This window comes from Myotis yumanensis, unplaced genomic scaffold (assembly GCF_028538775.1).
Source record: "Myotis yumanensis isolate MYYU_CA2020_CCGP unplaced genomic scaffold, mMyoYum1.0.hap1 SCAF_2, whole genome shotgun sequence".
In the NCBI taxonomy this organism is placed as follows: domain Eukaryota; kingdom Metazoa; phylum Chordata; class Mammalia; order Chiroptera; family Vespertilionidae; genus Myotis; species Myotis yumanensis.
This window is the reverse complement of record NW_027223753.1, coordinates 100,790,927-100,804,924: the sequence shown is the minus strand read 5'-3', so window position 1 is coordinate 100,804,924 and position 13,998 is coordinate 100,790,927. Positions and strand designations below refer to the sequence as shown.

At 36.7% G+C, this 13,998-nt stretch overlaps 1 protein-coding gene and 1 pseudogene across 2 annotated transcripts in view; both read left to right on the top strand.

The window, feature by feature from the left end:
* Nucleotides 1–13,998, top strand: part of GCC2 (GRIP and coiled-coil domain containing 2) — a 95,821-nt gene that overhangs the window by 1,855 nt on the left and 79,968 nt on the right. For both annotated transcript variants that reach the window (XM_070405867.1, XM_070405868.1), the window contains exons 4-7: nucleotides 843–910; nucleotides 6,981–7,085; nucleotides 8,399–10,858; nucleotides 11,330–11,402. In XM_070405867.1, coding sequence (XP_070261968.1) covers nucleotides 843–910; nucleotides 6,981–7,085; nucleotides 8,399–10,858; nucleotides 11,330–11,402 — 2,706 coding nt within the window. The remainder of the gene's footprint in view (nucleotides 1–842; nucleotides 911–6,980; nucleotides 7,086–8,398; nucleotides 10,859–11,329; nucleotides 11,403–13,998) is intronic.
* Nucleotides 1,953–2,366, top strand: LOC139002006 (large ribosomal subunit protein eL42-like; annotated as a pseudogene).

The following is a 13,998-nucleotide window of genomic DNA, read 5'->3' as shown; positions in this document are numbered from 1 at the left end:
ATATTCTTCTGAGTCAAGCATGTTTTCTAGAGTAGTCAGCTGAAATGTTAGAGACATAAGGTTGTGAGCCAAAGAAGTAAAACAAGGCCTAAGTAAAGTAATAAAAGATTTCCACTTCTGGAATTTTGAATTATATTTATTTGCTGAAGTTGATTGAGTCCTTATTTAGTTTGCCTTTCTTTATATTCCAAAAGGATGAATAAATTAGTATCCTTTTTAGTATGTGTGGGTTAGTGCTTAAATTTTCAGTGACTTAACAAATGTTAACTGCCCAACCTAAAAGCCAAGATTTATTTTCTGTTTGGAAAGGTCAAATTGTGTTTTGGGAGGTTGGATCAATTTGTGATAGAGAGAGTAATTTATTTGGAAAGGTGTTCTAAGCCCCAGACCTAGACATGAGTTGATGAAATAGATTAACATGTATGTTTAATATGAGGTTAGTTGTTGCTTTAAGATTCTACAGTAAGAAGTTGTTTACAGCTGAAATAATATAATGTCTGGGATTTGCTTCAAAATTTGATAGAAAGGAGAAAGTGAATGCAGGTCAGAATGAAACAAGATTGGCTATGTAATAATTGCCAAATCAAGGTGATGGGCACATGACGATTAACCAATCTATTCTCTTTACTTTTATATATTTGGAGTTTTACATAATAAAAAGGAAAATAACAGGTAATAATGGGTTAAGTTAATATTTTCTTAAATTATTTGCTGCTTCTAAAATGTATTCTTATTTATAGTGATTTTTTTTTTTTTTTTTTTAAGAATGTACTTATTCCTTTAGCCAGTTATTTTTTATTTCTGAACTGGAATCTTTTTTTTTTTTTTAAATAATTGTTTAGAATTAGAGAAAGAAATTGAAGAACTCAAATCAAAACCTGTTGCTGGAGGAACTGATGAAGTTATTAAGGTGATGAAACAGTTGTGAATATTGCTTTCATTTTGATTTATTTACTTAGAGGAAATGTCTAATGACCTATCAGATTTCTGTGAGGGCCGTCAGCCTCCTGGAGCACTCTCTAGCTTTCTGCCCCTGTTTCTCCACTTCCTCTCTGCCCTTAGATAAGTTTGTAATTACTCTGGCTGACTGTAAAAAGAGAGGGTTAAATGAGCTCTGGCTCCTTTCTGTTCTGAAATGAGTATTATTCCCTCTCCTTTTCATCAAACACACTGTAACTATGGTTGTTGCCTGAGTCTCAGCCCTGCTCTTCCCTCTCCCCCTCAGAAAGCCCAGGACGTTGATGACGATTTGGGGGCTGATCATTTATATATACATTTAACCTACAGTAGATAGGTATCCCTGGACTTGACTACTGACTGATAACTCACAGGTGAATTTCTAGCTATTGGGGGGAAAATTTTTGCTCATTTCTCGAGTCTGCTCTTCAACATGACTATCCTCTTCTCTGGACAACCAGGGACAGCACCGTTTTCCAGACCTTTAATGTTAGAGACTCCTCAGCTCTTTTGTCTCTAACTCTGTGTGTGTCAGTCACCAGAGAAGTATTTTTCTTCCCTTCAAGATAACGCAGTTCACCCTCCTTCTCTCCATGTCCATGGCTCTGTGTGAAGCGCTTCATGTGATATGTGACTTAATTTTAATAACCCCTAACTAGGCTCTCTTTCTCTTTTTACTGCTATCTCCAATTACCAGATCACAGAATGTTATTTTTACCTTGTTATTCTGCTTAAGAACCTGAGTTGCTTATCACCTGCCATTAACCCTAATAACTAAATACTTTTTCCTTCCCTCACTTGGCCTAACCTTTTGAAAGTTTCGCTTCTCAAAGCTCTGCAATTATTTTTTCCTTGCTTTTCCATATTTATAATTTGAGTTTTGCGATCTATTCTTTTATTATATGTTATCTTACACTCTTTTATTAGATGGCTCTAAACTTGTGAGCAGTGAGCAATTGAAAGACTCCCAGAGCTTTCCCTGCTGATAGCTCTCGCAGACATGGTGAACGTTCCTAAAACCCACCGAACTTTCTGTAAGAAGTGTGGCAATCATCAACCCCATAAAGTTAACACAGTACAAGAAGGGCAGAGATTCTCTGTATGCACAGGGAAAGTGGCGTTATGACAGGAAGCAAAGTGGCTATGGTGGGCAGACTAAGCCGATTTTCCGGAAAAAGGCTAAAACTACAAAGAAGATTGTGCTGAGGCTTGAATTCATTGAGCCTAACTGCAGATCTAAGAGAATACTGGCTATTAAGAGATGCAAGCATTTTGAATTGGGAGGAGATAAGAGAAAGGGTCAAGTGATCCAGTTCTAAGCTTCATATTTTGTTTGTTTATATGACAATAAAATCATGATATGTTCACTTCAAAAAAAAAGAAAGAAAGACTTCCAGAAAGTTACTACAGGAGGTCTTAAATCCCTATGCATCTCATGCAATATACTTTTGTTCTTTATTCAGCTAAAATAGTATATAGTGAATGGCATGCACAAATACCACTTGGATTTATAATGAACTGATTTATTTAAACATTACTGAATTCATAGTAGTTTTCTTTGTTTATCTGGTCATTATGTTATTTTCTTAATCAGTTCTGGCCAACGTACAACTACATGGTATTTAAGAGTACAGTCTGGAGCCAGACTGCCTGTCAGATCTTCAGATCCCTGCCTGCTCTGCCACTTACCAGCTGTGTGACCATGGCGAAGTTTCTTCACATTCTCTGTGACTCAGTTCCTTCAACTGTAGACTAGAGATAATAAAACCTATTTTTTATAGGGTTGTTTAGAGTATTATGAGTAAATAAATGTACAGCACTTAGAACTGGGTCTGTCACATAAGTACTTGATAATTATTCATTATCATTATTACTTTATTTTTAAAAATATTTTTATTGATTTCAGAGAGGAAGGGAGAGGTAAAGAGAGAGATAGAAACATCACGATGACAGAGAATCATTAATTGGCTACCTCTTGCACATCCCCTACTGGGGATCGAGCCCGCAACCCAGGCATGTGCCCTTGACTGGAATCAAACCTGGGACCCTTCAGTACATAGGCCAACGCTCTATCCACTGAGCCAAACTGGCTAGGGCTCATTATCATTATTACTATGTATTTGTGGGAATGTTTTATGCACATTTATGTATGCACACCAGAAGGAGGCTTTTGTATTTGAAAAGAAATCCACAAAGATTCTCTTCTAATTTGTATCATTTAACTCTTAGCTCTTAAAATACTTTTTATAAAATTGCATTTTAGAATACCTAAATATCTGCCCCTTATTTGTTCCTTATCACCAATCAATGTATTCTCCTATTCTGTCAAAACTGTTCCTAGAGATGAGATTAGAAAATTTCTCTAAGTTAGCCAACATTGCCTTTTATTTTATTTTATTTTATTTTTTTGCAGGAGACATTTTTGTTATTGTTAAATATATTTTATCGATTTTTTACAGAGAGGAAGAGAGAGGGATAGAGAGTTAGAAACATTGATGAGAGAGAAACATCGATCAGCTGCCTCCTGCACACCCCCTACTGGAGATGTGCCCGCAACCAAGGTACATGCCCTTGACCGAAATCGAACCTGGGACCCTTCAGTCCACAGGCCGACGCTCTATCCACTGAGCCAAACTAGTTAGGGCCCAACATTACCTTTTAGGTTATTAGTTTCTTGTTTTGTCTTGTTTTCTTTTCTTTTTATATTTTATTGATTTTTTACAGAGAGGAAGGGAGAGGGATAGAGAGTTAGAAACATTGATGAGAGAGAAACATCGATCAGCTGCCTCCTGCACACTCCCTACTGGGAATGTGCCCGCAACCAAGGTACATGCCCTTGACCAGAATCGAACCTGGGACCCTTGAGTCCGCAGGCCGATGCTCTATCCATTGAGCCAAACCGGTTAGGGCAGGTTATTAGTTTAATAATTAACCCATGTTATCCTAACCACACAAGTCCCAGAAAGTAAAGGTTTGGCAAAAATTTAGCTGTCTTTTACAATGACTTCTGTTTTCCAAATGGTCAAATTAGTACTCTCCTGCACTAATTTGATCTGGTTGTTCTCAAGTATTGCTGCACAGCTTTCCTGGACTTGGCCTCTTGCCATGATTCTGTGAATTTCTACACTGCTTTCCTATGTTGGCCCTCCTGTTTCTAGGTCACATGTCTTCACCTTCTTGGTTAACCCTCTCATTTGGTATAGCATGTCCTTCTATAGCTTCCTAAGAATGGATGCATGGGAGGAAAATTTTTGTCATCTTATGTATTCAAATGGATTTATTCTGCTCTCATCCTATCTAATAAAAGACTAATATATAGCCGAAACCGGTTTGGCTCAGTGGGTAGAGCGTCGGCCTGCGGACTGAAAGGTCCCAGGTTTGATTCCGGTCAAGGGCATGTACCTGGGTTGCGGGCACATCCCCAGTGGGGGATGTGCAGGAGGCAGCTGATCGATGTTTCTCTCTCATCGATGTTTCTAACTCTCTATCTCTCTCCCTTCCTCTCTGTAAAAAATCAATAAAATATGTTTTTAAAAAAGAGTAATATATAAATTAGCCATCACTCCGTGACAAAGACGGCAGCGCCCATTGTAGCCGGGGCGGGACACTGGCGGCTTCACCCCAGCAACACAAGCCCAGCATCCGTGCCCCAGCTGCACGGAGGGAGGGGAGGGAAGGGTCCTTGGGCCAGAGGCCGGGACGAGGGACACTGACATTGTTGCAGGCTGGGCTGAGGGACACCCCCCTCCCCCCTTCATGAATTTCGTGCACTGGGCCTCTAGTGTTTGAATAATAGCTATAACTTGACATAGAAGTCTAAATTTCCTACATCTGTGTTTTTTTAAATAACAAAGTTTTTCTTTATTATTTCAGTAGTAGCCTGGTGCATGAAATTCATGCACATTAAAAGGGAATTAATTAGAGGAAATATTTTAATATTGCTATTTGCCCTTTCTCTATAATAGAAGTGTCAGAACTGAAAGAAAATTAGTAAAATGTATATGAAAATCTTCCTCCTGTCAGAGTCTGGGGTACGCTGCGGGACCCAGAGTCAAGTCTCCCCCGCGTGCACCTCGAAATTGCGCAAGACCCAGACCCGACCACCCCCACCCCCATTGGGCGAAATCCAGACTCGGCCAGCCTCACTCTCATCAAGCCCCGCCAGCAGGGAGCGCAGCCTCAGGGCCCTCGTCAAGCCCTGCTGGGTGAGGGACGCAGCCTCAGGTCCCCCAGCCTGGCAGGGGGGCACGGCCTCAGGTCCCCTGCCCCGGAGCCACGCAGCCTCAGGTCCCTGCTGATTGCTCATTACGGGAACCCCGCCTCCGCTGTGGGCGCAGCCATCTTGTGATGGCGTGAGGGTCAATTTGCATATTGCCTCTTTATTATATAGGATATAAGTCCAGCGGTAGACAATTCAAGGATGATGGATGATGAAGTTTACTTATGATTTTAACATTAAGGATTAACTTTATATTTGTGGTGAAATGGGTCTGTGCTTTTCCTATCTGTGAAGTCCTTGGATATCGGTATCAAGTTATTCCAGTTTTATAGAATAACTTGGGAATTCTTCTTGTTTTTCATTTTGTCTGAACAAGTTCATATGTAATTGGTATAATCTGTTCTTTTAAAATTTGATAGAACTCACCAGTAAAGCTATCTATTTCTCCTGTTTTCTTCGGTGGACAATTTTAAATAGCTGGTTTGATTTTTAAGTAGATAGAGTGGTGTTAATTAAACTTTTAATTATTTGCCTTGAGTTAATAAAGCTATATTTTTCTAGGAATTTTTATTCATTTCATTCCAGTTTTCAATTTATTGCCAAATAATTGTTCATATTACATACTCTGTTTAATCTCTGATTTATATGTAGATATTTCTCCCCCTTTTTTCATTATATTGTTTGTTTCTTCAGACTTCTTTTGATCAGTCTTACTAAAGGTTGTCTCCTTTGTTAGCTGACTCTGTAATTGTTGAACTGTTTTCGATTTTATCAATTTCCACACCTATTTTATTTCTATAGAGAATAACCCTGTCTCTGCCCTAGCCAGTTTGGTTCAGTGGATGGAGCGTCGGCCTATGGACTGAAGGGTCACGGGTTCGATTTCGGTCAGGGGCACATGCCTGGATTGCAGGCTCGGTCCCCAATATAGGGTGTGTGGGAGGCAGCTGATTGCCTGGGGGCAGGTCTTATCTTCCCCTAGTGCAGCGGTTCTCAACCTGTGGGTTGCGACCCCTTTAGTGGTCGAACGACCCTTTCACAGGGGTGGCCTAAGACCATCCTGCATATCAGATATTTACATTACGATTCATAACAGTAGCAACATTCCAGTTATGAAGTAGCAACGAAAATAATTTTATGGTTGGGTCACAACATGAGGAACTGTATTTAAAGGGCCAGAAGGTTGAGAACCACTGCCCTAGTGGCTTCTCTAGGATTTCTCGCATCTACGTTTCCTAACCAGATTTTGCCCCTTGTCAAAGCAAATCTTAATTCTTTCTCATCATCGATGTTTCTATCTCTCCCTTTCTTTCTGAAATCAGTTTTAAAAAGAAAGAAAAGAAATATATCTTTAAAAATAAAATAACCCTCAGAGACAGGACATGGGTAAATTTCTTGCCTATTATTCTAACCACTCCCTATTCATACTATCACCCAATCCCCAATTTTTTAACGCAATATACATTGTACCTTCAACAATATCTGTTGCCTCCAGTTCTTGAGCATTTAATTCTCTAGAATATTTCTAGTTTCTCATAAGTGTTTCTCTGTGAAGGCCCTTAGGTTATAGCTTTCTTCCTCTCTCTAATTTAGTTCCTCCTCTTCCACTTTCAGTTTTTCAAAAATATGTTGAAATTTCTCATATCCTCATGTCCTTTCTTCTTTTCTCTTTGTTCTTATGTATATTCCTTTTAAAATCTTTCATTCTTATTTTAGTGTGGTTTGGAAAAGGTGAGGAGATAACTTATGCATGTGATCAATCCATTATACTTAACTTTGGGCAAACGAATCCTGTTTCAAACAGGCATTGTCTGAACATCTGGATGCTGTTCTTCTGGAAAAAGCAGAGACTGAGCAGCAGTGTTTTTCTCTGAAGAAGGAAAATATTAAAATGAAGCAACAGGTTGAGGTAAGGCAATATTTAAATTTTTTTATTAACTTATATAGTGTGGTAATGAATTTTAGACTTAAGATCTTAAAAAGCATCTGATCTGACTTTAACAGTTTACAAACAAGAAAATAAATTGATATTTAAAAAGAAAAATAACTGAGATTACTCAACTACAAGAGATAGAGCTAACATTTCTTTGTTGCATTCTTTTTTTTTTCATATTGATTTCAGAGAAGAAGGGAGAGGGAAAGAGAGAGAAACATCAATGATGAGAGAGAATCATTGATCATCTGCCTCCTGCACTGGGGATTGAGCCCGCAACCCGGGCATGTGCCCTTGACCAGAATCAAACCTAGGACCCTTCAGTCTGCAGGCTGATCCTCTATCCACTGAACCAAATCAGCTAGGGCTAATGTTATTCTTTAATAAAAATGGGGTAAAAAAAAGTATGTATTTTATGAAAAAGTATTTATGTAGGTCGAACCTCACACATATTCTAAATACTATTATCTGTTCAGTTGTAGGATATGCAGTTACCTCTTGGGTCTGGGCAAATTTTTCCAAAAAGTCTTTTATTAATCTACTCAAGAGATAGTTGTTAAAGCCTTGTGATGTAATACAACTTACATAATTTGTCCTTTTAAAAGAAAATTAAATTCATAAATTTCCTAGTTATTACTCTGAATGGCATTAGTACTGTTGATATATATTGTCATATTTAAGGTAGTCAGACCCTAAGTAGAATTCTTGGAATATCAGTGTCCTATTTTTCTAAGTACTTTCCTGTTCATTTCCTGTTCTCTCTACTTAGCCTGTGACTAATATTTTTCTTGAGGACAGGGTTTTCTTTTGTCTTAATGAAATAATTATTTTTAATTTTTATGTCTTGATTTTTTTTTTAAGAGAGAGAGAGAGAGAAACATTGATTTGTGATTCCACTTATTTATTTATTTATTTTTTTAAAATATATTTTATTGATTCTTCACAGAGAGGAAAGGAGAGAGATAGAGAGTTAGAAACATCGATGAGAGAGAAACATCGATCAGCTGCCTTCTGCACATCTCCCACTGGTGTTGTGCCCGCAACCCAGGTACATGCCCTTGACCGGAATCGAACCTGGGACCTCCCAGTCCGTAGGCCGACGCTCTATCCACTGAGCCAAACTGGTTTCAGCTGTGATTACACTTATTGATGTATTCATTGGTTGCTGCTTTTATGTGCCTTGACCAGTGATTAAACTCACATTCGGCATAATGGGACGACACTCTAGCCAACTGAGCTATCTGCCCAGGGCTAATAAAATAATTTTTATGTACTTATTTTTATAATAGGATTCTGAAAATAAGATGGAAGATATCCACAAGGAGTTTGAACAGTCACAAAGGAACTGTATGAAGCAAATGGAAAATTTGAAAAATGAATTAATGGCAGTACATTGTAAACACAGTGAAGATAAAGCTAGATTGCTGAAGGAATTGGAAGAAGAAAAAAAAAAACAATTAGAGTTTTCAGAACAACTTAAATTTCAGAGTGACTCTGAAGATAATGTTAAAAACCTGCAAGAAGAGATTCAGAAAATTAGGGCATCCTTTGAGGAGCAAATTTTATATCTGAAAAATCAGTTAGAAGCTGCCACAAATGAAAAGGAGCAAGAAATTACACATCTTCAAAAAGTCATTGAGGCTAATTCTCAGCATTACCAAAAAGATATTGATAGTTTGCAAGAAAAACTTATGCAGTTGAAAGCTACACATCAAGAAGAAGTGAAAGAATTGATGTGCCAAAATGCAGCATCTGCTAAAGAACAAGAAGCAGAAGCCAATAATTTTAACCAGCTAAAAGAGAACTTAGTCAAACAATGTGAGGCAAGTGAGAAGGACATTCAGGAAAAATATGAATTAGAAAACTTAGGGAAAGCCTCAAATGCAAACCAAGAAAATCAGATGTCTTCTTTGCTCTTACAAGATACTTTTGTAGAACAAATAGTAAATGAAAAAGTCAAACACTTAGAAGATACTTTAAAAGAACTAGAGTCTCAACATAATATCTTAAAAGATGAGGTAATTTATATGAATAATCTCAAATTAAAACTTGAAATTGATGCCCAACATATAAAGGATGAATTTTTTCATGAGCGGGAAGATTTAGAATTTAAAATTAACGAATTATTACTAGTTAAAGAAGAACAGGGCTGTGTAATTGAAAAATTAAAATCTGAACTAGAAGATTCAAATAAACAATTTTGCCATATTACAGAACAGCATAACAAAGAAATACAGAGACTTCAGGAGCAACAGCAAAAAGAAATATCAGAACTACATGAGACATTTTTGTCAGATTCAGAAAAAGAAAAATTAACATTAATGTTTGAAATACAGTGTCTTAAGGAGCAGTGTGAAAACCTACAGCAAGAAAAGCAAGAAGCAGTATTAAATTATGAAAGTTTGCGAGAGATTATGGAAATTTTACAAGCAGAACTAGGGGAATCTGCTGGAAAAATAAGTCAAGAATTTGAATCAATGAAGCAACAACAAGCATCTGATGTTAATGACCTTCAGCAGAAGCTCAGAACTGCTTTCAAAGAAAAAGATGCTCTTCTTGAAACTGTGAATCATCTCCAAATAGAAAATGAAAAGTTATTGTCACAGAAAGAACTTGTACCAGAACTTGAAAAGGCCGTAAAAAATCTTCAAGAAAAGAATGACGCGTATTTAGTTAGTCTCAGTCAGAGAGATTCCATGTTACAAGAATTTGAAGCAAAGATAAGTTCTCTTACAGAAGAAAAAGATAATTTCACAAGTAAAATTAAAAGTTCTCATGAAGAGATGGGTAATCTCCATATAAAATGTGAAAGGGAAGAAAGATTAATTCTAGAACTTAGGGAAAAAGTGCAGCAAACTACCCAATACAACAGTGAACTAGAACAAAAGGTAAATGAATTGACAGGAGAACTCGAAGAAACTTTAAAAGAAAAAGACCAGAGTAGCCAAGAACTAGAAAAGCTTATGGTTCAATTGAAAACTCTCTCTGAAAACCAGGAAGCACTGTCATCTGAAGTGAAGTCTCTTTATGAGGAAAATAGTAAGCTAAGTTCAGAAAAGAATAATTTGAATAGAGATGTGGAAGCTTTCTTGTCTCAAAAGGAAGAATATTTTATTCTTAAGGAACACATTTCTGAATTAGAAAATAAACTTCAGGTAACAGTTCAAGAGCGAGATAATTTAAATAAACTGTTTGAAAATGAGCAAGTCCAGAAGTTATTTGTCAAAACTCAGTTGTATGGTTTTCTTAAACAAATGGAGCTGGAAGTAGAAGAAAATGAAGAGCAAGATGTTGCAAATGTTCTACAAGCTGTAGGTGAATCCTTAGCTAAAACAAATGAGGAAAAACATAACTTGCTCTTTCAATATGATAAAAAGGTATTGGAGTTAGAAAAAAATATTAAGTGCCTTGAGGAGGAAAATATAGTTCAATATGAGGAACTTAGGTCTTTACTAAGAGACTATGAACAAGAGAAAGTTCTCTTAAAGAAAGAGTTAGAAGAAACTAGGTCAGAAAAAGAGGCCCTGCAGTCTGATCTTCTGGAAATGAAAAATGCTAATGAAAGAACAAGGCTTGAAAATTCGAATCTTTCAATTCAAGTTGAAGAAATGTCTCAAAAATTGTGTAGCAACTTTGAAATCCATAATGAAAAAGAAAAATCTTTTATAAAGGAACTTGAAAACCTAAGGCTAGCACTAAAACAAAAAGAATCTGAGTTGCAAGATGTGAAAGCAGAGTTGATATTAAAGGTATTTTAATTTGAATTTTATCGATTTAAATAAATTCTTAGTTCCAATTGTAAGCTCTAGAAAATATATAAACTTTTTTACACTTCAAAGCCAGAATTTAAATTTTTGGCATTTAAACTCAAATGGGAAATTTTTGAAAAATACATGTTCATGATGACTTTTTGGTTTTGGATCATTTTAGAATTATGATCTTGCATAAGATTAAGTGATATTGTGTAATTGTATAATTTAATCAACAGCAAAACTGCACTACGAATGAAAAAACTTGAATTTCATTCTTGTGTGATGTACATATTACCTTTTTTAAGGTCAATATTACCTGATCTCTCAAGGGAAGAAAAAGACTGTTCACCAAATTGCTTTTTGTATGGATTCTTTAATAATGATTTTCTTATATTTAACATGATGGCCCGTTCATCATTAGGAATAAAATGATTCTGTTTTTGTTTTTGTGTTTCCTATAAAATCCAGGATTCCTTTGAGAAATCACCTTCTGTAGAAAATGATCAACCTCCTTTAGTAAAAGAACTAGAAGAAAAAATAGGTAAGTACCATTTTGCATATGTTGTCACAATTATACAGATTCTCCTTAGGGTTAAAGTAGGTTGGGAAATATAGAAGCCAGTTAATAAGTCTTTAAATCATAATAAGCAGCTGTCTCTTCCTAATATCCCCTTTCTTGCCCCTCTGCCATCTGTTTGTCTTCCCTTTCAAAACTGTCACTTTTTGTTTGATCCAAGTAAAGGACTGATATGATTTCATTTATAAATGGTTCCATGGTTAAATAAACAAACTTTGAATGCCCAGTTACCTAGGCACTAGTAATAGAAAGCTGATTAAGATACAGGTCATATCTTCAAAAAGCTCACTGCCACAAGGGGCTGTTACTACATTAGTTTGATGTGTGTGCAAGGTACAGTGCTGCTGGTACTAAAAGTAACTGCCTGTTTTAAGTTAGGAAAAACATCACAGTATAAACTACTTTTCTTGTGTCTTGAAAAATGAAAAATTTTCCACAAAAGGAAGGTATTTTAGCAAGAGGAAACAGCAAGAGCTTGTATGTTAACATATATACCATCAAGGAGCATATTAGAAGTTCCTGGGGAGGCAGGAGTCTGAGCATAGAAGCACCAGTGCCACCTGCAGAGGAGTCAGGACTTTATTTCTCATCATTATGGGATAGCTCTTTTAAAGACAAAGAAACAGCACTAGGTGGTTGGGCTCAGTGGATAGAGCATTGGCCTGGGGACTGAAGTGTCCTGGGTTCCATTCCAGTCAAGGGCACATGCCCGGGTTGCGGGCTCGACCCCCAGTAGGAGGCGTGCAGGAGGCAGCCTCTCCTTTCCTCTTTGAAATCAATAAAAATTTTTTAAAAATATAAATAAAGACAAACAAATACTTAGTGTTATGTAATGTGCCCATAATTCCTCATTTTAGTGCTCACTTAGATTGGCAGAGAGAAGGGGAGAGGGTAGCTGGAAGAGATTAGAATGACACCCAGTTTTCTATAATGGATGATTGGGGCAAGTCAGGTTAGGGAGATTATGAGCTCAGTTTTAAATAAATTAAGTATAAGGACCAATGCAAGTGGAGATGTCAAATAGACTGCGAAATATGCAAATCCAGAATTGAGAAAAAGCTAAATCAGAGGTAAAAATTTGTAATCAACATAATAGTTGGCATTAAAAGCCATGTGATTGAGATCACTAAGCAAATGAGTGTAGAAAAAGGATGAGGACCAGAGATAGTTCTCTATCATTTAAAAATCAGAAAGATAGAAACAGCAAAGAAAGTTGAGAAGGAAAGAAGGGAGGTAGGAAGACCCAGAGCATAAAATGTCTTGGAAGCTAAGGCAAATGAAGTTCAAGTGTTTTCAAGAGGGAAAAATGTTTAACCATGTGAATGCTATGATAGGCCAAGTAACATTAGTACTAAGCACTAACCATTGGATTAAGCAACCTAGATGTCATTGGTAACTTGGTAGTAATAGTTCCCATAAGCCAAAGCCAGATCCTGATTGAAGTGAGTTAAAGAAACAAATGGAGGAAGAGAAATTTGAGAGCATATATAAACAACTCTTACAAGTTCTGCTATAAAAGAAAGAAGAGATGGGACAGTATCCACAGAGGAAATGTGGTTTGCCTTTTTGTGTGTGTATGATGTTTCATCTATCCTATCATGACTGCAACCCTCTTTAACTGCATTCATTATTTATTCATGAGCTTAATCTCTCGATATTTTTCTTATTGTATGCTTATAAATTGGAGAAACACTAATAGAGGAAGAAGTATGCTGCACAATAAAGAAGAATTGCTACATTGGTGCCTGAGTAGGTGAGAAGATATAGGACAAAATGCAGAATTGAAACAATTGTCCTGTGCTTCACACACACAGATGATTCATCAGTAGCAGCCAGATGTATTTGTACAGTGTATTTGAAGACAGGTGCAACTACACTAATAAGCAGGGATAGAACTAAAATTAAGCAGTGATACCATCAAAAAGTAAAATATGCCCTGTCGAGTGTGGCTTAGTTGGTTGAGTGTCAGCCTATGAACAGGAGGTCACGGTTCGATTCCCAGTCAAGACACATGCCCAGGTTGCGGACTCAATCCCCAATAGGGGGTGTGCAGGAGGCAGCCAATCAATGATGCTCTCTCATCATTGATGTTTCTATCTCTCCCTCTCTCTTCCTCTCTGAAATAAAATAAAATAAAATAAAAATTTAAAAAGAAATTAGGGGAGAGGTCAAGACTGGATACATAGAACACATTACAGGTTTAGTTGTAAGAATAAGACCAACCAAGAGGGGTATGCTTAGAGAGCATGACTACATAACTTCATCTGACTATATAACTTAATAACAATATAACTTCTCTTCTACTTGATCCTTGTTTGAAAATTATCACCTAAAATCTTGGTATATGGGTGTTTCCAGGAAATCTTTTCAGGTTAAAGATGTCCTAACAGCCTCTCTAATTCCTAGACAGTTATGAAATGCCTGAAAAACAAAAGTAGACTGTTATGGAGGATTGAAGAAAATGGAAATTTTTTACATTGTTTCCCTCACTTAGATAATGAATACTTAAGCTTTCACTTAAAAAAATAGGTATTAATGTTTTTTCTAGGGCTAAAATAAG